Source organism: Bos indicus x Bos taurus, chromosome 2, assembly GCF_003369695.1.
Source record: "Bos indicus x Bos taurus breed Angus x Brahman F1 hybrid chromosome 2, Bos_hybrid_MaternalHap_v2.0, whole genome shotgun sequence".
NCBI classification, from domain to species: Eukaryota; Metazoa; Chordata; class Mammalia; order Artiodactyla; family Bovidae; genus Bos; species Bos indicus x Bos taurus.
The window spans coordinates 121983226-122010139 of NC_040077.1; the positions used below are offsets into that span (position 1 = coordinate 121983226).

Genomic DNA, 26914 nt, shown 5'->3' on the forward strand with positions numbered 1-26914 from the left:
CAATAACAGGAAACTTCTCAGGGGGCGGTGCTGAGAGGTATATTGGAAGTCGATTGGGTTCTATCGGCCGGAAGTTCTACGGGAAAGACTAAGTCCGAGCCAATCGTGAGGTACCTGAGGGGGTCGGCGCGGTCAGTGGCGGCCTGAGGAGAGTGGCTGCCGCCATGATAGAACAGCAGAAGCGTAAGGGCCCAGAGTTGCCACTGGTCCCAGTCAAGCGGCAGCGACATGAACTACTGTTGGGAGCGGCAGGGTCGGGCCCTGGAGCCGGGCAGCAGCAGGCGGCGCCGGGAGCTTTGCTGCAAGCGGTGAGTATAAGGAGCAGGCGGCCTTCGGCCCTCAGCTCATCTTCCTCTCCTCAGCGCTTGCACCTGGTGATCCTGCGCGGCCCTTAACTCGCACTCCCGGGCGGAGCGGGACTCTCCCTCCTATGAGTTAAAGCAGAAAAACACAGTAAAAGCGGCGTACACCCGGCGATTCTCCCTGCGTTTCTCCATTTGACGCTCGTTTTCAGCGTCTTGACCGCCCTATGAGGAGATGTTAGAATTAAGAATTAAGGATCTTGAGCTAAAAACCGGGACCAGGGTTTTGACTTCTTAAATGTTCCAGGGATCCAGTGTAGAATAAACGATAAACGTTCAGAAAACTTGGAAGATTGGATGGATGAATGAATGAATGAACGAGGAAAGGGGGGAAATGAATGCCGCTGGCTCGTTTTGGGGACTTGGGAAACTTGCTTTTCGCTGTGTTTCTCTGCACTGGTATTAATAATAACCAAAGAATAGTTACCATCCATTGAGCCCTTGTGCTGTGTAAATGAAAACTCTATTAATCTCGGTAACTTCCTAAGAGTTAGGAAATATTATCCTATTTTGTAGACGACTCATAGCTCAGTTGGTAAAGAGTCTCCCTGCAATGCAGGAGACCTGGGTTTGATTCCTGGGTCAGGAAGATCCCTGGAGAAGGAAATGGCAATCCACACCAGTATTTTTGCCTGGAGAATCCCATGGACAGAGGAGGCTGGTAGGCTACAATCAATGGGGTCGCAAGAGTCAGACATGACTTAGTGACTAAACCGCCAGGAACAGCTTTTAAACTCAGAATCCATGCTCTTTAACTACATTTCCTGTAAAATTGAGGTGGTGATCATACCTCTGCCTGTATCCTGTTAGGCTCAGCTAAGGAAATATATGTCTTCCTGCCCCCCACAACTCCTCAACCAGCTGGTCAGCAAATGTTGGCACCACCCTCAAAATATATCCAGACTTGCTACCACTTCTTCCACCTCCTGGCTTCCATGGTGGCTCAGACAGTAAAGAGTCTGTCTGCAACGGGGGAGACCCAGGTTCAGTTCCTGGGTTGGGAAGGTACCCTGGAGAAGGAAATGGCAACCCACTCCTTTTTTCTTGCCTGAGAAATCTCATAGACAGTGGAGCCTGGCGGGCAGCAGTTCATGGGGTCACAAAGAGCTGGACATGACTGAGTGAGTGACTAACACTTTCTACCACTTCCATCACTAGCTCCTGATTTAAGACATTAGGGCTTCCCTGGTGGCTCAGAGGTTAAAGTGTCTGCCTCCAATGTGGGAGACTCGGGTTCTATCCCTGGGTCGGGAAGATCCCCTGGAGAAGGAAATGGTAACCCACTCCAGTATTCTTGCTTGGAGAATCCCATGGACAGAGAAGCCTGGTAGGATACAGTCCACAGGGTTGCAAAGAAATCGGATACGACTGAGCAACTTCACTTTCACTTTCACTTCACTTATCTCATCTGGCATTATTGCTGTAGGATGCTAATGGTATTCCTGTTTCTGTTTATGGATGCTCAGTCTATTCTCAATCCAGTAGCCAGAGAAATCCTTCTAAACATAAGATCATATTACCCCCTACTGAAAACTTTCCATGGTTTTTCACGTCAGTCAGAGTAAAACTGAAGTCTTGACAATCTTTTGCCCTCTTTCACTTGACCTCTCTAATCTACCAATTTTCCATTGCTCGCCTTTCTCCAGTCACAGTGGCTTCCACGCTCCTCCTACAAAGTCTTTGCATTTGCTCTGCTCTCTACTGAAATACTCTTCTTCCAAGTGTCCACATGGTTTACACTCAGCTCTTCCCAATCTCCGCTCAGATAACACTTTTCCACTTTCCTGACCAGCCCATTTTAAATTGCCATACCCTGTGCTCACCTACATTGCTGCTTCGTTTTTCTCCATAACACATGCCACCGTCTATATGTTTTACTTGTTTCTGCTCACCCTCCCTCTTTTCTGTCCTTCCCACTAGAACACAAGCTTCATTTTTTATCTCGTTCAATACTGTTTCCTAAGTGCCTGGGACAGTACCTGACACAGTATTTCTTGAGTAAATGAGTAAGCTGGAAACTGCTAAGGAGATTTGCAGATTATTAATAGTGTACTTCTGTCTGACGAGAATATCAGCCCGGGTTTCTTTGAATTGCCCACTACTGAGACTGGTCTTAATATCCAAGACCATAATCAAAACTACTTTCTTCAGTAACCTGTACCCTGCAGGGTTGTTGGAAACATTAGTTCAATCATTCATTCATTAAACGAACTAGAGACTGGGAAAACAGTGTAATGTTAAACTGGTAAGGTTCCTGCACTACAGAGCCCTTCTCATGGCAGAGCAGGGGAGACAAACTAAACAAATACATAAGAAACATTATTTCAGATAGTGATAAGTTATTTGAGGGAAAACAGTAGTGTTGATCAAATACAAAAGAGAGGTAGGGTGCTGCTTAGGCTTGAGTGTTCCAGGAAAGATGAGAGAAAGCACTGGAAAGAAACCACACACAGAAAGATCTCAGGGAAGAGGCCTCCTGTCAGGGGCAACAAAAGATCCTGAGGCAGAAATAAGTTTAACATGTTTGAGCCATTAAAATTTGGCTATGGGAGAGCAAGTGAAGGAAGAGAGTTAGTGTAACAGACACTGGAAACTTCAGCAACAGAGTATCAAATTGGAGGCATAAGTTATATGAGAAGAGTTGCTGTTCTCTAAATCAGGAGAAATACACTCCATCATTGTTTCCATTGTCCTTTCCCAGTACTCCCGGTTCCCCAACTTTTCAGTCTCCTTTGTATGTAATAACTACACTGTACTTCTCATTTTTTCAGGGTCCTCCAAGATGTTCCTCCCTTCAAGCCCCAATCATGCTTCTCTCAGGACATGAAGGGGAAGTGTATTGCTGCAAGTTTCACCCCAATGGATCCACCTTAGCATCTGCAGGATTTGACCGACTGATATGTAAGGCATAATTTTTGAATCTGGAGTAATTGCTGTCTGCCAATACTGCCAATTATACTGATTATTTTTTAAAACTTTCAGTGCTATAAAAGGTATCAATCTAAATTGGTCACATAACAAACTGTGTGGCTAATAAGCTAAAATAGAGTCATGAAAATACTGAATGATTTTGAATATAGAACTTAGGGTCCATGTGGTAAATACAGTAGGAGTTATATCACCTGCTGGAAAGTGAGTTGCTCTAGTTTGGGAATTTCCTCTTCATGGAGGCAAATCTCAAGCCGATTTAGCAAGCCTAAACTTTAAGATCTACACTTTAAGGCTAATGAGAGTAATGAGGAGAGAGAACTTTTCCCCCAAAGATATGAGGCTCTCTTGATCCATAGCCTCAGAATCTTAGCATTCAGGAAGGAGGAAATCCTAACATGGCAACTCACTTGGATAATGTACTTGTCTCTTATTTGGATCTGCTACCAGATTCTCAGCTTCCAGTCAGAAACACCCATTTGGGGAAAATAAGTAGAAATCATATTGAAGAAGTCATGAGAAAAAGCAAAAGAGAAGGTTACAGAAGCATCTGATGCTTCCTCTGGCATCATTTGCCACATTGTGAAATGAAATGGGTCCTTTGACTCCGTTCTGTTAACTGTGCCTCAGGGTGAATGACGGAGAAGGCAATGGCAACTCACTCCAGTGCTCTTGCCTGGGAAGTCCCATGGACAGAGGAGCCTGGTAGGCTACAGTCCATGGGGTCGCGAAGAGTCGGATACAACTGAGCGAATTCACTTTGATTTTTCACTTTCATGCATTGGAGAAGGAAATGGCAACCAACTCCAGTATTCTTGCCTGGAGAATCCCAGGGACGGGAGCCTGGTGGGCTGCCGTCTATGGGGTCACACAGAGTCGGACACGACTGATGTGACTTAGCAGCAGCAGCAGCAGGGTGAATGATGTCTGTTTTGATTTCAGTTTCTAGTTTGGTGTTCCTTAAACTTACTGGTGGCCAAGTCTCTAGAAGGCTTAGGGATCTTAGCTGAACATACTTTAACTGCTGATATACTTAATTTCATCAAACAAACTAGAAGCAGTTTTATCTGCAGGAAAGTAACTCTTAAGTAGCTTATTATGTATATAGTGTTCCTTAATAATACTTATCAAACTTCACTCTGTGTTGGACCAAGCCCCCTAAGAATTGGAACTGTCTCTATTCATTTACCTTATTTTACTCCAGCACTTGGAATAGGTATTTAGTACATGTACACTAAGTAAATATAGTATAAAGTCATTACCATGTGACTTTCAAGTCAGTTGCAGCTTCCAAAGTTTCCCGTAAGTACCATCATTTTGCAGTCTGCTTCTACTCATAGGAGACAACTAGCTGTGAGTGCCAACTTTTTAAAAGTATGGAAGAAAACTTAAGATTTAAAAAATTATATCCATTATCTAAAATGTTTTTATTTTATGAAATGTGAAAACGCTGCATTATTTTTGTTCTAATGTAAAGAAGATATTGTTGATAGAATTAATAGTGTTTCAAAGCAGTGTAATTTCAGAACTGTTGTTCTAGTGAATTCTTAAGTACCCTTTCCATGGCCAGTAATAGTTTTCTTTTGCCTAGTAATGTTCACAGAGCCCCTGTCTCCCTAACAGTGTTGTGGAATGTCTATGGAGACTGTGATAACTACGCTACATTGAAGGGACACAGTGGAGCAGTGATGGAGCTTCATTATAACACAGACGGCAGGTGAGTATTCTGCATTGTGGATGACGGCTGCTGCTTATATTAATTCTTCTTGGCATCCTTTCATATTTCATCCCTGAGTTTTCTCTTAAAAGATCGTGGTATCAAAAATTACTGCATTTTGAACAACCACCTTATCATCCTATCACTGTCACCCCAAGTAAGGTATTTATTGCTCCATAAGAAAGTCACTCAGTCACATCCACAACCACATGGTCTATACAGTCCATGGAATTCTCCAAGCCAGAATACTGGAGTGGGTAGCTATTCTCTTCTCTAGGGGATTTTCCTACGCCAGGGATCGAACCCAGGTCTCCCGCATTGCAGATGGATTCTTTACTGTCTGAGCCACCAGGGAAGCCCATTGTTCCATGTATGTATTTATAATATCTAACATTTCAACAGCCAGAAAATTTTTTCATTTTTAAGACATAAAATGTAATTTCCTTCTGTAGAAATTAATTATTTTTTATTATAAAAGTAGTGAAACAATTTGTTGCAAGAAAACTAAAAAAAAAAAGGCAGGAAAATGACAAAATACACTACAGCCACCAGGGAAGCCCATTGTTCCATGTATGTATTTATAATATCTATCTAACATTTCAACAGCCAGAAAATTTTTTCTTTCTTAAGACATAATATGTAATTTCCTTCTGTAGAAATTAATTATTTTGTATTATAAAAGTAATGAAACAATCTGTTTCAAGAAAACTAAAAAAAAAAGCAGGAAAATGACAAAATACACTACATTTTTATCATTCCAAAGATAATCACTGTTAATATTATGGTATATTTTTCTCAAGAGTTTTTCCTATTCAAAACAGTTTGATTTTTATGTATGTATTAGAACTACTTGTGTAAATTCCCTGGCAGTCCAGTGTTTAGGACTCAGCGCTTTTACTGCCATAGCCCAGGTTCAGTCCTAGTTGGGGAACTAAGGTCCTGTAAGCCACACAGTCAAAAAAAAAAAAAAAAAAGCTCTTATACAACATAATCTTGTCTGCTGTTTTTACCCTTAACATTATTCAACTTTCATTATGTTTATGACATTTATTATAAATATTTTAACAATTGAATAACTTTATAATAACCATGGATTATATAAAAATGTAATTCTACAAAATTAATTAATCCCATTCAGTATTTCAGTAAACATTTATTGTCTTACAGCTCTTACCTCTATTTTAGAGTTCCTTGAATAACTAGGTACATAGCCTTGTGTGGTTTTCCTGTTTGAGTAAAGAAATCATTATAAAATCAATCATAACTTAGAAGTCATTCTCAGAGGCAAAATAAAAGCTTTGATTTTTAGAGAAAGAGTTAGATTTACTGAGCCAGGAATTGCTACTATCTGTCTTACTTCTGCAGCAGGGAGTGATTATACATTTTCAAGTGGAAGGATGTGTGAAATGTAGTATATCACAGAGGAGGGAAAGATTGAGAAGACTGCCGTATTAGATGTACAACATGTCATGGGGACTGACAAAGGGAAAATTTTTTTTACATTTATTAGAGTAGACCTTATAACTGGGTCTAGACTACTATTAGGATTTTGGTACATTGGGTGAGACATTCCCGAAGCAGGTGCCAAACTGTCAGAGCACAGCATGTTAGTGATCTTGAAGACTCGGGTGCATTTTGACGAGTAAGGAAGACAGATTGCTGTTCCTTGTCTTCACTTTTTTTTTTTCTTCCTCTTGCTTTCTAGTATGCTCTTCTCAGCATCCACAGATAAAACTGTGGCGGTGTGGGATAGTGAAACAGGCGAGAGGGTTAAAAGACTGAAGGGGCATACTTCCTTTGTGAACTCCTGTTACCCAGCCAGGAGGGGCCCCCAGCTTGTTTGCACTGGCAGTGACGATGGTACAGTCAAGGTGGGTGTTGTCTGTCTCTGTGTTGAGGGTTTCTGAGGCGACAAAATGTGAAACTTACCTTGTCTTCCCACCTATGCTATACCCTTCTCTCCACAACTTTGTTTCATCACACATTTCCCAAAACAGACTCTTTTTAAAATACATTTCAGATAATAAGCAGTTGAGGTTTTTTTCTTTTTTTATGAATCCTACAGACTGTTACAACCATGTAGAACAGTTGTCACTTGGAATAAAGTAGACCACCATCCAAGAATAATTAGATTCTTGACTTAGTGTTTACTTAATTATGTGACTTTAGGTCACTTTTCTGATCTTCAGTTTCCCAGTCTTTAGTGACAGTAATATACATGTCTTACAAGGATGTTTTGAAATTTCAGTCAGTGTATAAAAAGGCCAGTACATGTTGTTTTCAAAGCTGCTGAGTGAGGATGGAGCCAGGGTAAGTTAAAGTGCTAGAAAGCCCTCTTACTAGGACCCAGCTGGTTTTCATCCTCAGTGAGTATTTACCTGGTTGCTGTAAACTGTAGTTTCTAGAGTTCTGATGCAGTTGATTCTGACAGAGTTTTGCCAGTTTTCTGCTTTTGTAGAGGGACAATCTTTGGGCACTCAGTACTCTGCCATTTTCACTGATGTAACCTCCTCTCCATATGTATCTCTATATATTTTTTTTAATGTAAGTCGTAGCCGAATAATGAATTAAGGTCTACAATTTCAAAACACTGGTCTAATATCCTTTGTGTAGAACAAATGAACTAATAAACATGGTGAAGATGTCCACTCTAAAGGCATTTAATTAACCACATGTATTCAGACTTTTAACAAAGAAGTCTGAAAATATAACCAAAGTGATTTATTCTACCAGCATTCAGATATATTGGCAAAATTATAGTCAGTTCTCACCATGTTGATGGGATAATCAGACAAATTTCTGAACAGGGTCCCTTTACTGATGTTTTCACTTCCACAGTCCTTAGATTTATGGGTGTACTGTGCAGTTGTTTCTTAGAGTGATGTTAGACTGTCTTGTCCTCTTTTTCAGCTTTGGGATATCCGCAAGAAAGCGGCCATCCAGACATTTCAGAACACCTACCAAGTTTTAGCTGTGACTTTCAATGATACAAGTGATCAGATTATTTCTGGTGGAATAGACAATGATATCAAGGTATTTTAGATGTTTATGTTATATTTACTTTTCACCTGTCTCCATTTACAGAGGTAAGTCTTTCCAACTTCTTAACTTTGCACTTTATACCACCTAAGTGAAAGATAAACTAGAACTTGTTTTCTTTCTGTCTTGTCTTTATTGACTTCTGTGTCAGGGTTGCATTACAACTTATATGGTCCCTGTCCATCAGGGACCAGGCAGTTTATATGAAGTGAGAAGTCCCTGTGTGGGAACTCTGAAAAATGAAGGGTGTATTCCCTGAGTAACAGCATTTGAAACTTTTTTTTTTTAACCTGCATTGCCTTCATTGAGATAGCAATAAATCAGTTTGTGATTCTGTACCCTAATCTTTCAGTGTGTTTTTGTTTTTGAAACTATAGAAAGGAAGTTTTGGGGGATCCGTAGCTAAGAATGTGAGAAGGTAGTGATGTTGACGAAAAGAGGCAATAGACTTCTTGATAGTATAATATAGCTCAAGCTTTCAAGTAATTGACTTGGGGTCTAATCTCAGTTCTACTGTTCTCTAATTTTTTGTGACTTCACGCTAGTTCTTTAACTTCTTTCAACTTCTGTTTTATGTGTATAGTAGGGGTTAACAATATCTATCGCGTAGAGTTGTCTTGGGTATTAATGAGCCGAATGCAGTAGAGCAGTAGAGTAGAGTTTCTGGACATAGCAGGTGCCAGTAAGTATGAAAGGTGTGGGGGGAGGGGGCAGCGACTCCGTTTGTCTCTGCTTTTACTTATTGGCTTCCTTAGGTATTTCAAAGACTTTTACCTTATGCTTTATCATGAGAGTAGTAATTATTGGGTAAATACTCAACTTCTTATGTTGTTTCTACCTAGAAATCGTACTGTACTCCCATCTCTCCTTGCCTCCTTTGCTGTTACTATGGATGGAATGTCATTTTATCTACAGGTAGTCCCTTAAATGGAAAGATTTCAACCTTTCTTTCCTGTCTCTGGGACCTTATGCTGTCAGTTCTCCCAAATCCTATCCTTTTAACCAACTGTATTGCTTCTTATTAGCATTTCATCATGCTCAGGTCTTCTCTTGTTGGGGAAAGAGTCTGCCTTCAGTTCCACGTTGTCTTGTTATTGCCCTTTCAGTCTTCCCCTTTACAGCCAAACTTCTTTAAAGATGGTGATAGTGGTTACAATCATAATACTGTTATCATCATCCTCTAACACTTAAGTGTGTTAGGCACTGTTCTCAATGTATGCTGTGCGTGTTTGTCCATAAGTTGGGTCCAACTCTTTTGCGGACCCTGCCAGGCTCCTCGTCCTTGGAATTTTCCAGGCAAGAATGCTGGAGTGGGTTGCCATTTCCTACTCCAGGGGATCTTCCTGAGATCAAACCCGCATCTCATGCATCTCCTACATCAGCAGGTGAATTGCTTACCACTGTGCCACCTGTTGTTCTTAGAGCTTTACGTTATAATTCTTTTAAGCTTCACAACGGACCTATGAAATAAGTGCTGTTAATGGGCTTCCCAGGGTTGGAAAGAGTCGGATAGGACTGAGCAACTGAGCACACACACAATACCATTTTACCAATGATTCAAAACCCAGGGTTTGGGCCCAGAGTCTTGCTCTTATTACCTGTGAGAAATCCCCTGAATATTTTCTACACTCACTGTCTTTAATGCCTTATCTCCCTTTCATTTCTCGATTCCATGTCTCCTGACCACTGCTCATCAGTCTGGCTCTGCCTCCGTTGTTTTATTAACACTGTTCTCTTCAAGGTCACCAGTGATCTCCCTGGTACTAAATCTAGTAGATCCTTTTAGTCTTTGTTTTTTTTAAACTTGCTCTGACAGTATACTTCCCTACCCTTTTCATCAGGCATAGCCGTCAGATACATCTGCAAGCTATTCTGTCTATGCATTTTTTAAATGTTGTTATTCCCCAAGGTTCTTTCCTCAGTGCTCTTATTATATTCCTTTCCCTGGGCAATTCCCATCTAATTCTGTGACTCTAATTGTCATTTCTATGCAGATAACTCGATGTTCTCAACCCACATCTTCAGATCCAGACCCATATATACAGCCAGCTACTCAGCATCCCCATTTGGAGTACCTAAAAATTCACCATTTCCAAAATTCAACTTCACGTCCCTTTTCCACCCTATGACTCTTTGGAGACTACAGTCAGAATGTGGGTGCTTAATTAGATCACCTCAACAGCAAATGCATTATTTCCCTGAGTGAAGTTTGGGAACCCACTATCATTAGAATCACTAGACAGCTTCTAATACATTGGAGGTGGACTGGTGTCATCTAGCCATGGTAATTTTCATACTTTTAAGTTATTATTATAAAAATGTACCTACTGTGAAATTAGATGCTCCCCGGTAGTCTAGTGGTTAGGATTTGGTGTACTCCCTGTTGTAGCCAGAGTTCAGTTCCCAGTCAGGGTAGCCTTTCCCCTGGGTTTCCCAGGTGGCACAGTGGTAAAGAATCCTCCTGCGAGTGCGGCAGACTCAAGAGACACAGGTTCAATCCCTGGGTTGGAAAGATCTCCTCGAGTAGGAAATGATAACCCGCTCCAGTATTCTTGCCTGGGAAATTCCATGGACAGAGGAGCCTGGCAGACTACAGTCCATGGAGTTGCAAAGGGTTGGACACAACTGAGTGACTGGGGACACATATGAAATTAACCTCTTTTTAGTATACAGTTCTGTGGATTTTAATGCTTATGCAGATTCATGTAACTACCACAGACAGGACAGAACAATTTCCATCACCCAGAAAAATTTTATAGTACTGTTCTGCATCAAACCCTCTACTCATTCCTAATCCCTACAAACCGTTGATCTCTTTCTTGTCCTATAGTTTCTATTCCAGAATATCATATGAATAGAATCATACCATGTATGACCATCTGAGACTGACTTTTTAAACTATGAGAATTTTGATCTTTTCATAACTGTGGGGATAGACGAGCCTAAGAATAATAATCTCATGCTAGTAAGTCCTTCTTAAAACAAATAGTGTGGCTTATTCTGGGCTCTTTGTCTAAATTTCTGTTTTGGGACCTTCTATAAACAAGTAGGCTTCCCTGGTGGCTCAAACAGTAAAGAATCTGCCTGCAATGGAGGAGATCTGGTTTCAGTCCCTGGGTCAAGAAGGTCCCCTGGAGAAGGGAATGGCTACCCACTCCAGTATTCTTGCCTGGACAAGAATTCCATGGACAGAGGAGCCTGGCGGGCTACAGTCCATTGGGTCACAAAGAGTTGAACACAACTGAGTGACTAGCACTTTTAACTTTCATAAACAAATATATTCAGTTGTACTTTAGTTCTGAAGGGACTGAGTTTCTTTTTAGGTTTTGAAGGTTTTCCATGTCTTCTCAGATACATATATGTACCTTCTCTTGGATCAGTTTTTTCCTCACATAGCTAATCTCAGTCTTTGTTGATATATACCAATTTTGTTCTGAAATCCAAATTTATCTCAAATATGAGAAATATATAAATAGAGTCCTATGAGTACAGCACTTAATGACTCTTCATCATAGCCTTGTAGGCTTTTTTTTTTTTTTTTGGCTAAAGTATAATTGATTTACAATGTTGTACTAGTTTCTGGTATAAAATAGAGTGTTCAGTTATACATATGTATTCTTTCTCATATTCTTTCCCATTATGTTATATTACAAGATATTGAATATAGTTCTCTGTGGTATACAGTAAGACCTCATTGTTTATCTGTTTTCTATATAATGTGTGTGTTAGTCACTCTGTCATATCCAACTTATTGCAATCCCATGGACTGTAGCCCACCAGGCTCCTCTGTCCATGGAGTTCTCTAGGCAGGAATATTGAAGTGGGTTTCCATTTCCTTCTCCAGGGGATCTTTCTGACCCAGAATTGAACCCGAGTCTCCCACATTGCAGATTCTTTACCGTCTGAACCACTAGGGAAGCCTGTGGGTTGCCATGCCCTCCTCCAGGGGATCTTCCCAACCCAGGGTTCAAACCCAGGTCTCCCGCATTGCAGGTGGATTCTTTACCAACTGAGCCACCAGGAAAGCCCAAGAGTACTGAAGTGGATAGCCTAGTGGGTTGCCATGCCCTTCTTCCTGGAATCTTCCCGATCCAGGAATCGAATCAGGGTCTCCTGCATTAAAGGTGGATTCTTTACCAGCTGAGCTACCAGGGAAGCATATAGTAGCTTATATCTGCTAATCCCAAACCCCTAATTTATACCTTCCCCATTCCCTTTCTTCTGTGGTAACCATGAGTTTGTTTTCTATCTCTGTGAGTCTGTTTTGTAAATAAGGTTACTTGTGGCATAGTTTAGATTTCACACATACGGGATATATATACACACACATATATGTGGCTAGTCCTTTGCCTAGAATCCCCAACATTGGATATAGCCATGACTGGCTTAGTGTTTTCTCTAAGTATGAGCTCAGACATATCTTTTTAATTTTTTTCCAGCTGCCCTGGGTCTTCGTTGCTATGCTCGGGTTTTCTCTAATTGTGGTGAACAGAGCTGCTCTTTGTTGTGCCCAGGTTTCTCGTTGCAGTGGCTTCTCTGGTTGTGGAGCACAGGCTCTAGAGCGCATGGGCTTCAGGTGTTGTGGCCCACGGGCATAGTTTCTCCATGGTATATGGAATCTTCCTGGACCAGGGATCCATCCTGTGTCCCCTGCATGGGCAGGCGATGTATTTAGTATTTTTGGCTGTCCTGGATCTTCGTTGCTGCACAGGCTTTTCATATGTATCACTATCACAAATTATGCTGCTGTATGCAGTGTATCCAATATATCTGCGTGTGAAGCTTTCCATATTTAATTACTTCTTAGAATAGATTTCTAGATGAAAATCAGTGTGTTAGCAAATATAAGGATAGTTCATGTTTTGGATACAGTTGTCAGATTGTTTTTTGATGATAGCAGTTAATAAAGATGGTATTTGAAATTAGGTTGCTTTAGTTATTTTATTTTGCTCCTGTATAACTAAGGGGTATGCTAGAGGAATGTGAAACCATCCATAGAATTTCAGTCTTCTCCCTATTTAACAGCATCCTGTTCTGACATGCTTAGGGATGAGTAACTGTTCTTGGACCCAGAAAGACTCTGAATAGTACGCAGGCCCTCATAAGTTTCTTTTTAAAATGCAAAAGGGAGGCTCCTTTTCCATCAGAAATAGACTCAGAAAATGTCAAACCTGAAAGGGACTTTAGACATCTCGTCATCTCTCTTATTGTACAGTGACTAAAGCAAAGCCCTAAAAGGTTAAGTGATTTGGCCAAGATCAAATAGTCTGTGGTAGAGCCAGGACTCTCCAGAGGGCCAGTAGTCTTACAACTCTATCATATTGCTTCTACTCAATTAACAAGTATCCTTTAAGCAGACAGGGGCTTACCACTCTTGAGCTTGCTTGACAAATCCCTGCACTGCCTTACTACGTTAGGAAGTACTCCTGAAGAGCCTGGTTTTTGTTTGCTTCTCAGTCTCTCAGAGAGCACTGCCTATTCTGGGACAGGAGGAACAAATAGGGAATGGAAGGCCCTCTTAAAATCTGGAGTGAGCAAATTCTGATTATATTTGTGAACAAACACACAGTTCCTGTTAGGCTCTTGAGATTTTCTTCCTGGGTATAGGATTGTGGAGTCAGAGGAAAATGAATAAAAGAAGAAAATGTGCTTCTGTTTGGTGGCTTGAAGATCTGGTTGGCATTTCTTATAATCTTGAGCTCTAGTCAGAATGGGAGGTCAGTTGGTGAATTTTTTTAATTTATTTTTTTAACATAGTCCCATCTGTGTTCTCATCCTTTCCAATTATTTGGACCAGAAGGCTCTTTCTAGAATCTGATCAACTCATTCCACTACTCTACCCTCCTGTGGCTCCCCAGTGAGGGAGGTAAAGTCCAAGCCAGTCATTCAAAACCTTTCATGAGCTGGCCTTTGCCTGCCTATCACTCAGGCATTGTCTGCTTCCTCTCTGCCCATTTCCCTACAACCCAGCAATTTTTTCCTGTCCCTCTGCTTTCATGCATCATCTTTGCCTGGGAATAACCTTCTACTTTGTCTAAATAAAGAAGTACTTCTTGGGAATTCCCTGGCAGCCCACTGGTTAGGATTCCCTGCTCTCACTGCCAAGGACCTGGGTTCAGTCCTTGATCAGGGAACTAAGATTCCACAAACTGCGTGTCATGGGAATAAATCAGTAAATTCTTTTTCCATGCCCTGCTCAAGTGCTTTATTCTTTGTGAAACCTTCCCTTTCTCACTCCCATCCGTGTACCATGGCAACATTAATCCCTCTGCCCTCTTGGCTGTTGCCCCTTGTGCAGGCCTCTCGTCACTTGTTTAGCTCCTTGAGAACAGAACAACATTTCTTTTATCTCCAACAGTGCCTGCCACAATCACTGAACAGCTGATTAGGACATCTGCAAAATATTTTGCTTAAATTACTGCCCTACTCACTCTTCCTCTGGCAAATCCCGGATACATTTTGGGTATACAAAACAACGTGTGCAGGCCCCAAAGTGGAAAGTCTGGAAATAGCTCCCAAGTGCTGTGAAGGATGATGAATTTCATTCTCCTAAAGAGCTAAAGGTTTCAACAATGCCTTCTCTGAAGAGAAGGAACAATGGCTTGAACAAAAAATGTCAGCCACTTCAAGCTTTCCTGATTATTGAGGCAGCAAACATCCTGACACAAAAATCATTGTGTATAAAGTGTGCTGGGTTCCACACATGAATGAGTTATTGATGGGGAAAGTGGAGTTGTCTGCCGTATGTATTGCTTTGACAAACTCATTTCTAGATGAGGAAAGTGCCTTAAAGGGACAGCGGAAAATTTAAGTTAGAAAAACTGTGGCAATATTAAATCAAATTTGGATGAAATTTTGTATAACAACAGTGACCTTAACAGAACTGCTGTTCTTTTGCCACATGACATTCCAGACCATTTCTGTTGCCTTTAATGTATTTCTTTTATGTAATTATAAATAACTTTTATATTTTTCTTATTTGCTTAATAATAGTTTGTTTATAAACATTTTTACATTTGATCTTCAGAATGTTTTTAGGATTTGCTTAATAATAGCAACCAATTAGAGGGCCTGCTGTGTACCAGGCATTCTGTCTGTAATCCTCACAAAAGCCGTAAAAAGTCAATGTTATCCCCATCTTACAGGCCAGAAACAGGCTCAGAAGGGTTAGTGGCCCAATAATACAATACATAACTCATTAAGTTGCAGTGACTGATTCAGTCTGGCCCTAAACCCTCATGCATTCCACTTTGGTCTTCAAAGTCTAGCATAAGCGCCCGTAGTGTTACAGTGTGTTTATGAGCCATAACTTAATAAACCATTTATTTTTTTCTGTTTGACATTAGGTTATTTTCAGCTGAAGTGTTTCTCTTAGCTTTCCTAACCAGAAAACCGTGAACTTAAACTTTATTTTTCTTTTAATGTGGTTTTCCATCGTATGTGTGTATATGTATTATGACATTAAATGAACATTTTTAAACCTCTGTTTTTGCATATTACTGTGTTATGTACATTTTACATGCAATCAAAATGCCTTTTTCAAATGAAGTCATTTAACTGTGTTTATATAGTTGTTTGTAATAGTTTGTTTCTAGTTAAAAAGAATCATAGATTGTGTTTTAAAAGCTACTTTGTTTTTTTAATTCCTAATACATTTTGTTATGAATTGAAAATAACCTCTTTAAATCCTCTTATGTTTTGTTAATATTTTGACATTCATTAGTTTATATTTTTCTAGCCAAACTTAGTAACTTTAACTCTGTTTTTAGAAAGACAGGAGTTTTTCCTTCTTTGATAGAAATTCTATATTTTGTGGTAAAGTAGTGCTTGGCCCAGAGGCAGATTAAGAGGGGATGCCAATTTTCCCAGGTCGACTCTTTAATAACTGTTTCTTTGCTATTCACAGTTTGATTTCTGGGAGTGTCACCTTGTTTTGTTCTGTAGGTCTGGGACCTGCGCCAAAATAAGCTGACCTACACGATGAGAGGTCATGCAGATTCAGTGACTGGCCTGAGTTTAAGTTCTGAAGGCTCTTACCTCTTGTCCAATGCAATGGACAATACAGGTAACTTTGGAAAGGAAACCTCTCCATGTCAGTCGCTGTAGACCCTAAATAAAATGGGCGTTAGGTGCTCGAAATATGTGCTGGGGTAAAAGAGAGTCCAAGGAAAGAGCCCAGGATGGCTTGCAGGTGTCCACCAGGGCAATTAGGAAAACAGGTTGTAATAGAAAAAACTTTAGAAGAGATGGTCAAGAAGCCATGATGATAGTCCCAAATCTTCCATCTAATCCCTGAACATCTTTACACATAGCATTTGTTCTTTCTGGGCATCAGTTTCTATACTGATAATGTAGAGAGTTCCAAGCTCAGATGATCAACAGACCTATTGATATCTCACTTGTACTCTTTCTGCCAGTCTATCTTCCCTCCCTACTCCAAAAGCATCAATGTGACAAGAGGTCCTCATTAAAACACCTCGATTTCTGGATTTACACTAACACACTTGTCCTTTCTTCACTTGTTTTTGAGTTGTTGGGTGGGAGGATGTGTTTTCCATAGCAGAAAAGGAAGATGACATCTTGGATTATATGCTTAATACTGAAGGAGTTTGGAAATGCCCCTCTGGTATACTAAAATGTTTTCACTAACATTTTGTAATGAAAACTGTGCCTAACCCTCAAAGTGAAGTGAAAGTCTCTCAGTTGTGTCTTAACTCTGCAACCCCATGGACTGGACAGGCCATGGTCCATGGAATTCTCTGGGCCAGAATGCTTGAGTGGGTAGCCTTTCCCTTCTCCAAGGAATCTTCCCAACCCAGGGATTGAACCAAGGTGTCCCACACTGCAGGCAGATTCTTTACCAGCTGAGCCACAAGGAAAGCCCAATAATACTAGAGTGGGTAGCCTATCCCTTCTGCACGTGATCTTCCCAACCCAGGAATCAAACCAGGATCTCCTGCTTTGCAGGCAGATTCTTTCCCAACTGAGCTATCAGGGAAGCCTAGCCCTCAAGGGGTGCTCAATAAATACTTGCTGAATGAATGAACATCCTTGCCTTCTGGCTGTATTCTCAGCTGAATAGCAAATTTTCATGTGTAGTTTCACCTTTTTATGCCTGTTTAACTTCAAGGATTGTTGGCTTTTTTCCCATACTCAAGTAAAATTACAGCACTCAAATTTCACTGTACATTTAGCTTTAGTTAACAATGGCTGTGGCCACTGCTTACTGTGGGTATTTATATCCTATTTCAGTAGATTTTTGATTGTCTAATTCTAGCATTGTTTGTTAAAAGGAAAGGTAAAAAAAGAAAAAAAGTGAAGTCGCTCAGTCGTGGTCTGACTCTTTGTGACCCTATGGACTGTAGCCTACCAGGCTCCTCCGTCCTTGGGATTTTCCAGGCAAGAATACTGGAGTGGGTTCCCATTTCCTTCTCCAGGGGATCTTCCCAACCCAGGGATCGAACCTGGGTCTCCCTCATTGTAGGCAGACGCTTTACCATGTGAGCCACCAGGGAAGTCATTATAAGGAAGGGTGAGATTTCCTAAATGGTTTTTAAAATAAAAATAAGAATTTCTCATTATAGGTATATAATAAAAATTACAAATTCATTTTATTGTTTATTGCTGCCAATCTTAAAGCCCTTTTATGTATCATCTTATTTGACCTTTAAAATATTTTTTAAAAAAAGATCAAATGGCATTCTCATTTTACAAAGGCACCCAAAGCACAGAGAATCTCACTGTTTTCCTGATATTTTCCCCATATATATAGCAGAGCTAGAACTGGATTCAAAGTTCACTTTTTCTATATTGGCCTTGATTACAATTAAATTGTCAGATTTTCCTGTGAGCATAACTGGAAAAGCTTAGTCCTGAGTTTGATTTTTATAGATTGATTGTCACAGTAGTCAGTGGTGTTTAGATTGTCATGTTGAAACTTTGCTAGATGGGACTCAGGTTTACAGAGGAATCATTGGCAATATGTTTTGTTGAAATCAGTATCGCACTCAACTACTTTCTGTTGCAAATACCAGCAGTGTGTTTGACATTTTCCCTTCCTACCTTCTCAGTGTCTTTAGTCCCTGTTAAGGAACTTGAATGCATTTCATTCCCGTTAGTAAAAGAAAAAAGGCTTATTAAATAGCATTGTACCACGTTGGTCTTTCTCCACCCACTAAATAGCATCTGTCATTGACATGATACTGGTTTCAGCTGGGTTCTCAGGAAACCGCTGTCTGATAACTGTTTTGTTTTCTTTGTTTGAATTTGCAGTGCGGGTCTGGGATGTCCGGCCATTTGCTCCCAAAGAGCGGTGTGTGAAGATATTTCAAGGAAATGTGCACAACTTTGAAAAGGTGAGTTCTGCATGGCAGAGGAATTTTACTGTCCATTTGATTCAAAGACATTTAAGATGATGCTAAGGATATAGAGATTAATAGCTCTCCTTAGAAGGAGCAGCATTCCAGTAACACTTTTGTCCAGCAAAACTGCTCTTGCCAGAAATAAAACTGACAGCAGCATAGGCAAGGAGGCACTCATAGGCAGATGGTGATGGAGTCCTCAAATTTAGGACTTCCCACTTCAACAAGATGCTTCTGTTTTCTTAATTCTTTGGGAACTTTGACTCTCACAGGTCAGTGTTCCATATGGGACTCAGACTCCCGTGGCTGCTACCCAGATGACCTCCCTCACCCTCCCAGTGACCAGCTCTTAGAGTCCTCAGATACATCCCTTCCCTCAGTAAGAACCACAGGCCAAGCTCTGAGAGACTGAAATTTTGCCAAAACTCTCAGATGAGCTCTTCAAAGCAGCTTTTGCTCCAGACAATTTGTTAATATAGACTAATGTTTTCCTTTTGAGAATCCATTAAGGTTCACTGAATCTTTTATTTGATTTCAAAATAAAAGAATTTTATTTAAAGATAAATCAAATTTTATCTTTTGTTAGAATTGATTTTATTTTTATTTTCTTCAAGATAAAAATTTTAATGAGAATCCAGATAAATGAGCAAAAGAAGCCCCCATTAGTAGGCAGAACAAAATTTTACAGCCAGGTCCACTGTTAATTTACTATAAATTAAGCAGTTTTGGTTTGAAATATATCAAAATAGGCTGTCTTGGGCCACAGAATATAAGACAATTGTTGATTATATGTTGCAGAGAATACTTAAAACTCTGCTCAAGAGGGCGATTTCTCTAGCAGTCCAGTGGTTAAGACTCCACACTTCCACTGAGGGGAGCACAGGTTCATGCCCTGGTCAAGGAACTAAGATCCTGCAGGCCATGCAGCACAGCCCAAAAAAAAACCAGAAAACAAAAAACTGTACTTAAGCATTTAAAATCTCTTAGTGATGCTATAGTCTAATCAAGAGGGGTGCATACATTTGGTACAGTACTGTATTCATTGGATTCCTGCCTGTTCATCATTATAGAATCTTCTGAGATGTTCTTGGTCACCTGATGGAAGCAAGATAGCAGCTGGCTCAGCTGACAGGTAAGGATTACTGGACATGAGGTAAAGAATGATGTAGCTATGCAGGTATCTTCTCTTGTTTAATACATGAAGTGCCAGTTCTGAGCCAGAGCAAACATTGAGTTATAGCTGTACTCAGAGATGAAGCTGTATGTAGTGCAGTCTGAAGGGTTTAAAGATCTTGTGGACAAATACATCGTTTCTACCCTCTTTGGATACATTTTAAACCTGGAAGGTAAACCGTTTTTTTGGTTGTTAGATTGCCTTTGCCAGTGAAATAAAATTCAGACTCCTAATCTGGCTCCAGTTCTCTTCATGAGATTCTTCTGACATGCTTCAGTTCATTCACATACATGTTGTGTTATTACATACTCCTCCCCCACCGTCAATCACCACAGTGCTTCACTCACGTGGAACTTCTCCTGTTCTTACATTCCTTCCTAGCCTCCATTATCCAAACTCCTGTATCTCCCTAGTAATCTACCTATATTGTATCTATATACTTACCTGGCCCTCTCTCTCCCTTACCTGTTGGGCATTACTAATTGCTCTTTTTTCTGGGTTGTAATCACATTATATACACCTAACCTTTATTAGCAGTCATTGCATCTTCAGTTCAGTCTCTCAGTCGTGTCCGACTCTTTGCGACCCATGAATCGCAGCACACTGGGCCTCCCTGTCCATCACCAGCTCCTGGAGTTCACTGAGACTCACATCCATTGAGTCAGTGATGCCATTCAGCCACCTCATCCTCTGTCGTCCCCTTCTCCTCCTGCCCCCAATCCCTCCCAGCATCAGAGTCTTTTCCAATGAGTCAACTCTTCGCATGAGATGGCCAAAGTACTGGAGTTTCAGTTTTGGCATCATTCCTTCCAGAGAACACACAGGGCTGATCTCCTTTAGAATGGACTGGTTGGATCTCCTTGCAGTCCAAGGGATTCTCAAGAATCTTCTCCAACACTACAGTTCAAAAGCATCAATTCTTCGGTGCTCAGCTTTCTTCACAGTCCAACTCTCACATCTATACATGACCACTGGAAAAACCATAGCCTTGACTAGACGGATCTTTGTTGGCAAAGTAATGTCTCTGCTTTTGAATGTGCTATCTAGGTTGGTCATAACTTTCCTTCCAAGGAGTAAGCGTCTTTTAATTTCATGGCTGCAGTCACCATCTGCAGTGATTTTGGAGCCCAGAAAATAAAGCCTGACACTATTTCCACTGTTTCCCCATCTATTTCCCATGAAGTGGTGGGACCGGATGCCATGATCTTCGTTTTCTGAATGTTGAGCTTTAAGCCAACTTTTTCACTCTCGTCTTTCACTTTCATCAAGAGGCTTTTTAGTTCCTCTTCACTTTCTGCCATAAGGGTGGTGTCATCTGCATACCTGAGGTTATTGATATTTCTCCTGGCAGTCTTGATTCCAGCTTGTGCTTCTTCCATCCCAGCATTTCTCATGATTGCATCTTATAGTAAGACAAATATAGTGGGGCAACCCCTGCTAAATTATTTGCTCCTAGAGATCAGGGAATGAATCTTACTCATCTCTGAATCCAGGGCAGTGCTTGACCAATTCTAAGCAATATTGCATGAATGAATTCCTAGCTCAAGGATAGTCAGATTTTGTCCTGCATATCAGCTCAGCTATTAATAATACCCAACTGTGTTGGGAATGATTCAGAGCTGGATCTGAGTTCAGTGAGAAAAGTGTCAAGATTGCTTGGTGAGGATGTGGCAGAATGCGGGCTAGATATTTTCCAACCCTGAGCTGAATCAGTTTAAACTGCCTGAGGAATTAAATGATGAATGAGAAACAGAGAAGGTAGAGAATTCTTTAGTGAGATGCTATTTTATTTGGTATGCCTACGGTGACGTTATTTGGGAGGGAGTCAGATGTTGAATAGGGATGTTCAAGTGCCCAGGCTTTTGGGCCACAGTATGGGATGGTAAATAATGACGAGGCCCTGGGGACTTACCTGGAGGCTCAGTGGCTAAGACTCTGCTCCCAATGCAGGAGGCCGGGATTTGATCCCTGGTCAGGGAACTGGACCCCACATGCCACAGCTAAAGATCCCTCATGTCACAACTGAGACCTGGCCCAGCCAAACAAATAAGAATAACTATTTTATTAAAAAAAAAAAAAGAATGACGAGGCACTCGGATGGTAGACTCTGGGTTTAGCTCCCATTGGGAAACGTTATTAGCCCTCTTCTGCTTAACCCCATCTTTCTCCCAACTTAGAGATTTTCCTGCTACTCAATGAAAACAGGCATCATCTTATAAGCAGTAAGCCTTTCCCAGGCTAGCTTGGGCTTTCAGCGTATTCTGGAGTTTTCTCCTACTTGGGGCTCTAGCACAACCATAAAGAAGCCTCACTTTGATCTGTCCCACACCTTTCTGACCTGTGAACAATTCTGAATAGAAGATTCCAGAATCCATTTTTTTTTTCCTTGGCATGTTTAACGCCAGGGGAAAATGGGTGAATATTTGAGTATTTTATGGCAGGGGAAAGGACCCAGGTAAAACTGTGCCACATTGCTGGTTTGAGTCCTGGTGGTTTAGCAGGTTACCTTGGAGAGGGAATCTAAAAGATTTTCAGTTGCCGGGTTTCTAAAGAAGACCGTGAAAAACAGGTCCACGGTTCAGATGTCTTACATTCTGACAGAGTAAGAACCTTTCTAGGTATTTGTACATGATTTTCAGTAGAGCTGTATCTTTCCTGTGTGATTAAGCTTTTAAATGATGTCTACCTAGCTATTCTGAGCAGTTTGTTTCTGACACTGGCTCTTTTCTAGCTTTCGGTGTCCTCTCTTCCCTCTTTCCCTCCCCACTGTTCCTTTAAACCTTGCATGTGGAAGCATGGCTCTGGTCTAGGGAAAAGCCTGTCTGTCTACCTGCTGAGGGTTGGCCACATTTCACAGGCCACCTCACCAATTAGCCTCAAGTCAACAGTGCTCTGTTACATAAGGAGCCTGATTCCTGCCGAATGTTGCCATCCCAGAATAAGGAGAGGATAAGGCCCCTCTAAATTTAGCATCTAATTGGCAGCCATGGAAAGTGAGGCCTTAAAGTAAACCCTTGGAGATCTGGACTTCTGCTGGCTTTTATATGCCTGGATAATGTATCCTTCTCAGAAAACTGCTTTTCAGCTTGGCCTGAATTTGGCAAATTTCTCTTCCCTACTTGTAGTTCACCTAGCTACTCCTGTTCAGATTTGAAACCTTTCAAGAGTTCCTATCAAGGACTATGAAATGACTGGTCAGTCTCTGCTGTGAGTGATTTATTCAGTGTATTGATTTCATGTGATTCTGTTTTGATAACTATTTATTCATCATAACAATAGTGAAAGTGAAGTCGCTCATTCGTGTCCGACTCTTTGCGACCCCATGGACTGTAGCCTACCAGGCTCATCTGTCCATGGGATTTTCCATGCAAGAGTGCTAGAGTGGATTGCCATTTCCTTCTCTAGGGGATCGTCCCAACCCAGGGATCCAACCCGGGTCTCCCGCATTGTAGACGGGCACTTTATCATCATAACAATAGCTATCATAAATTCTGTGTGCTGGGCACTTGGCATACATTATTTCATTATTTCATTTCTCTCAACCAAGCTATGAGATCAGCATTGTCTCCATCATTACTCCATCATAAGGCCCTCAGAGAAGTTAGGTAAATGTCTAAAGGCTACTTAGCTATTAAATAGTTGAATTGAGACTTGAACCCAGAACTTAACACACTTTTTCACTATGCCACATAGCCTTAGCTGGATTAATGAGGACAGTTACTGTGTGTGACAAGACACTGGGGAAAACCTGAGCATTAGAGCCAAGGAGTCTAGAGACAGACAGGGTTCCCTCTCCTCCGCCTTGCATGGAGTTTTTATTTATTTCCTATGGGCTTCCCTGGTGGCTCAGAGGTTAAAGTGTCTGCCTCCAATTCGGGATACCTGGGTTCAGTCCCTGGGTCGGGAAGATCCCCTGGAGAAGGAAATGGTAACCCACTCCAGTATTCTTGCCTGGAGAATCCCATGGACAGAGGAGCCTGGTAGGCTACAGTCCACGGGGTCGCAAAGAGTTGGACATGACTGAGCAACTTCACTTTCACTTTGACTTTATGGAGCCTAAACCTTGTGAGCTACACTGTAATTAAGAAGTTCTTTTTTTTTTTTATCTTCATTTTAAACTAAAAATGTAATGTTCAGAACTAGGCATTTTATAATCATGTACTGGTGAGTATACCCTTTAGGTGTTGATTGAACAAAACAAATATGTGAATAATTGGTATAACCTATTTGAAAATCATCAGCCTTTTAAATGTACCAGCATATTTTCTTTGCATGGTCATGTGAAGATAATATCTATTTATTTTACTTTCAGCTTAAAATGACCCAAACAAGGCTGAAGGTCAAAGAAACTTCTTTTGGCAGGGGTAGAGGGAGTGAGAGGTGGCAAGGGACGCAAGGCATTTGAAGGTAGTAAGAGAAAGGAGAATACTGGAATATATATTAAGAATTTTAATTTTAATTCTGCCACTGATGAACTGTGTAACCTTGGAGAAGTCACTATACCTTAGTTTTCTTTTCTGTAGAATAAGTTTAGCTAATATCTGTTGGCCCCTTCCCATGCTAGCATTAAGTATTTTTCTGCCCATGAATTCAGTGCAAGATCTGGATCGAGTGTATATTTGGGTTTAAGACATTCCTAGGTATATAAGAAGTTAACTACACCCTAATTATATTGGGTGCTCTTTTTTATTAAAAATATTTATTTATGTCTGCATCAGGTCTTAGTTGGGGCCCTCGGGATCTTTCACTGTGGCATGTGGGCTCCTTTCTAGTGGTGGCACGCAGGCTCAGTAGCAGCAACATATGGGATCTTAGTTGCCTAACCAGGAATTGAACCCATGGTCCTGGCATTGGATGGTGGATTCTTAACCACTGGACCACCAGGGAAGTCCCTGGGTGTTCTTTAAAGATTTCTGTGTGGGAGCTATAGGAAGAACCATTTGTCTGTCTTCTCTGTGATCTTTCCTATTTAAGAAGCTTGTATTAGAAAATACCAATAATTTAGCTATTCCTGTTTTTCCACTCAGTTGCTCATGGGCAGGATCCATGCCTTATTTGTAATCTATTTTCCTAATTTCTAAACATCAGAGCACAGTTCAGTAAGTATGGAGTCACTAAATAAAAGGTTGCTTCCACTTCCCTTAAAAAGCCATACTTCTTCCTTACCCTTAGTTCCAGGATGCCTTAGCCTTACTCTTCATGATATTTGCAGGTTCGTCTACGTCTGGGATACCACAAGCAGGAGGATTTTGTATAAGCTACCGGGCCATGCTGGCTCCATCAATGAAGTGGCTTTCCACCCCGATGAACCCATCAGTAAGTCTGTCCTGACTGGGAGTTTACTTGCTTCAGGTCTATGATTCAGTGATATAGTTGGATAAAAGAATGATGTTTCTTAATGTTCAGATATAAACCAGAACTTAACTTACCTTTTATTGGCTAGCTAAGCTAAATAATGGGACTTGAATTTCTGAGAAAATATAACTTTTTCCAGGGCTAAGAATAATAAGCAGAAGCACATTTACAAAATGACTAGCATAGACATTGATTCTTCTCTTCTAGAATGACTGAGATCTTTTTCTTAAGGCTTGACTGACAAGGAAAATCAAGATTTAGACCCTGATAATGTATTTCCCATAGCACGGTCCACCCTCATGGTTTTGAAAGAATTTGGATTGAAAAGCCAAGCTATAGTTTCCTGTGAATGGTTATTAGGAGGAGGGGAATGTAAGCTAAATCCAGTTGCTCTTTTATACCAAAATTGCCTCTTGACATAAGAGCCCTTAAACACCAAGTCTCCTTGAGCCTTCATTACTTCCAGTTATCTTCTCTGTTCTCTTCACCTCAGTTCTCTCAGCATCCAGTGACAAGAGACTATACATGGGGGAGATTCAGTGAAGATACGGAATGGAAGACTCCACAAGACTGCTTGACCCTGAGACCTCAGACAGCGTAAGTGGCATCTAATGATGTCCAAGCCAGCATCCTCCCTTCAGATGAAGATTGTTAGTAGCAAGAAATGAGGAGGAGGTAGCTGTGTTCCAAACCACCAGTGTCCCAGTTCACCACGATGACTAAGGCAAGCTTCCAGTGGCCTCTTAAAACCACATGCCAGATTTTAGGGATTGTTTTATTTTTTCCTCTTTTTTTTTTTTTTTAAATAAGGTTTCTTCAAAAGGACAGACATTGGTTGGTTCATCATTTCCTGTTTCCTAATCTAGGCTGAAGACAGGGAACGTGACTGAAATGTATTTATCGGGTTTTTGTTTAGTTCAATAGCTTGTATGTTTTCTTTCTTTGTTTCTCTGACTCATTTTGTATTAAAAGCCAACTAGATGCCTTTTTACAGAAGCCATGTGGATTGAATTTATTGCTGTCTTTTCTCTGAAGCTTGATCACTATAAATCTGAGAGCATGGTGTGACCAGGGGATACATACAATCCACTTAAACTTCAGAGAATCTGAACATGGTCTGTGTCTACACTGCCAAAAGCACTTTTCTGAGCAGCAATCCCTACCCTCAGGTTTCCTAAAGTGGGCAGGTTTGCAGCATTCTCAGCCGGTAGCAATAGCATTGGCTGGAATGGCTCAATTCAGAAGGAATATGAGAGGACCTCCCTGGTGATTCAGTGGTTAAGAATTTGTCTTGCAATGCAGGGGATACTGATTCCATCCCTGGTCTGGGAGGATCCCACTTGCCATAGAGTAGCTAAGCCCGTACACCACAGCTACTGAAGCCCACATGCTTAGAGCCCGTTCTCCACAACAAGAGAAGCCACCACAGTGAGAAGCCAGTGCACAACCAGAGAGCAGCGTCCGCTCTCTGCAGCTAGAGAAAGCCTGCATGGAGCAACCAGACCCAGTGCAGCCAAAAAGAAGGAAATCTTTTTTAAAAATTGGTGCTACTGAGCCATGACATTGTCTAAGACTTAGTTACTTTCTACCCCCACGGCAGGTTACTGCTGTCTCTGGATTGCAGGGTGACTATGCCCAGCATACAAAAACCAGCACTAATGAAGCCCATCTGGCACTGGGGACTGGAGTCTTCTTTTCTGAATCTCCTGTCTCAATATAGAGGTCTTCACACCTCCAGCCTGTTCTGAACATGTTTGGTATTATACTTTTAGCTCACAAACGGAATCATCTATTATAAAGTTAGAAAGAGGATGGGGGTTTTTTGGGATCTTAGTTCCCCAACCAGGGGTTGAACTCATGCCCCCCCACAGTGGAAGTACAGTGTCTTAACCACTGAACCACCAGGCAAGTCCAAGAAAGAGGATAGTTTTAATTGAGCATATGTTCAAGATTTAACTCGTTAATGAAGCGACCAGCA

At 41.0% G+C, this 26914-nt stretch overlaps 1 protein-coding gene across 1 annotated transcript; it reads left to right on the plus strand.

The window, feature by feature from the left end:
• Nucleotides 1-62: 62 nt before the first annotated feature.
• SNRNP40 (small nuclear ribonucleoprotein U5 subunit 40) lies at nt 63-25932 on the plus strand. The gene is made up of 10 exons (XM_027517856.1): nt 63-308; nt 3134-3263; nt 4914-5007; nt 6713-6878; nt 7918-8040; nt 15991-16111; nt 18319-18401; nt 19478-19539; nt 24794-24897; nt 25430-25932. The coding sequence occupies exons 1-10, from the start codon at nt 165-167 to the stop codon at nt 25477-25479; spliced, it is 1077 nt and encodes a 358-aa protein (XP_027373657.1). The 5' UTR covers nt 63-164; the 3' UTR covers nt 25480-25932.
• Nucleotides 25933-26914: the final 982 nt, after the last annotated feature.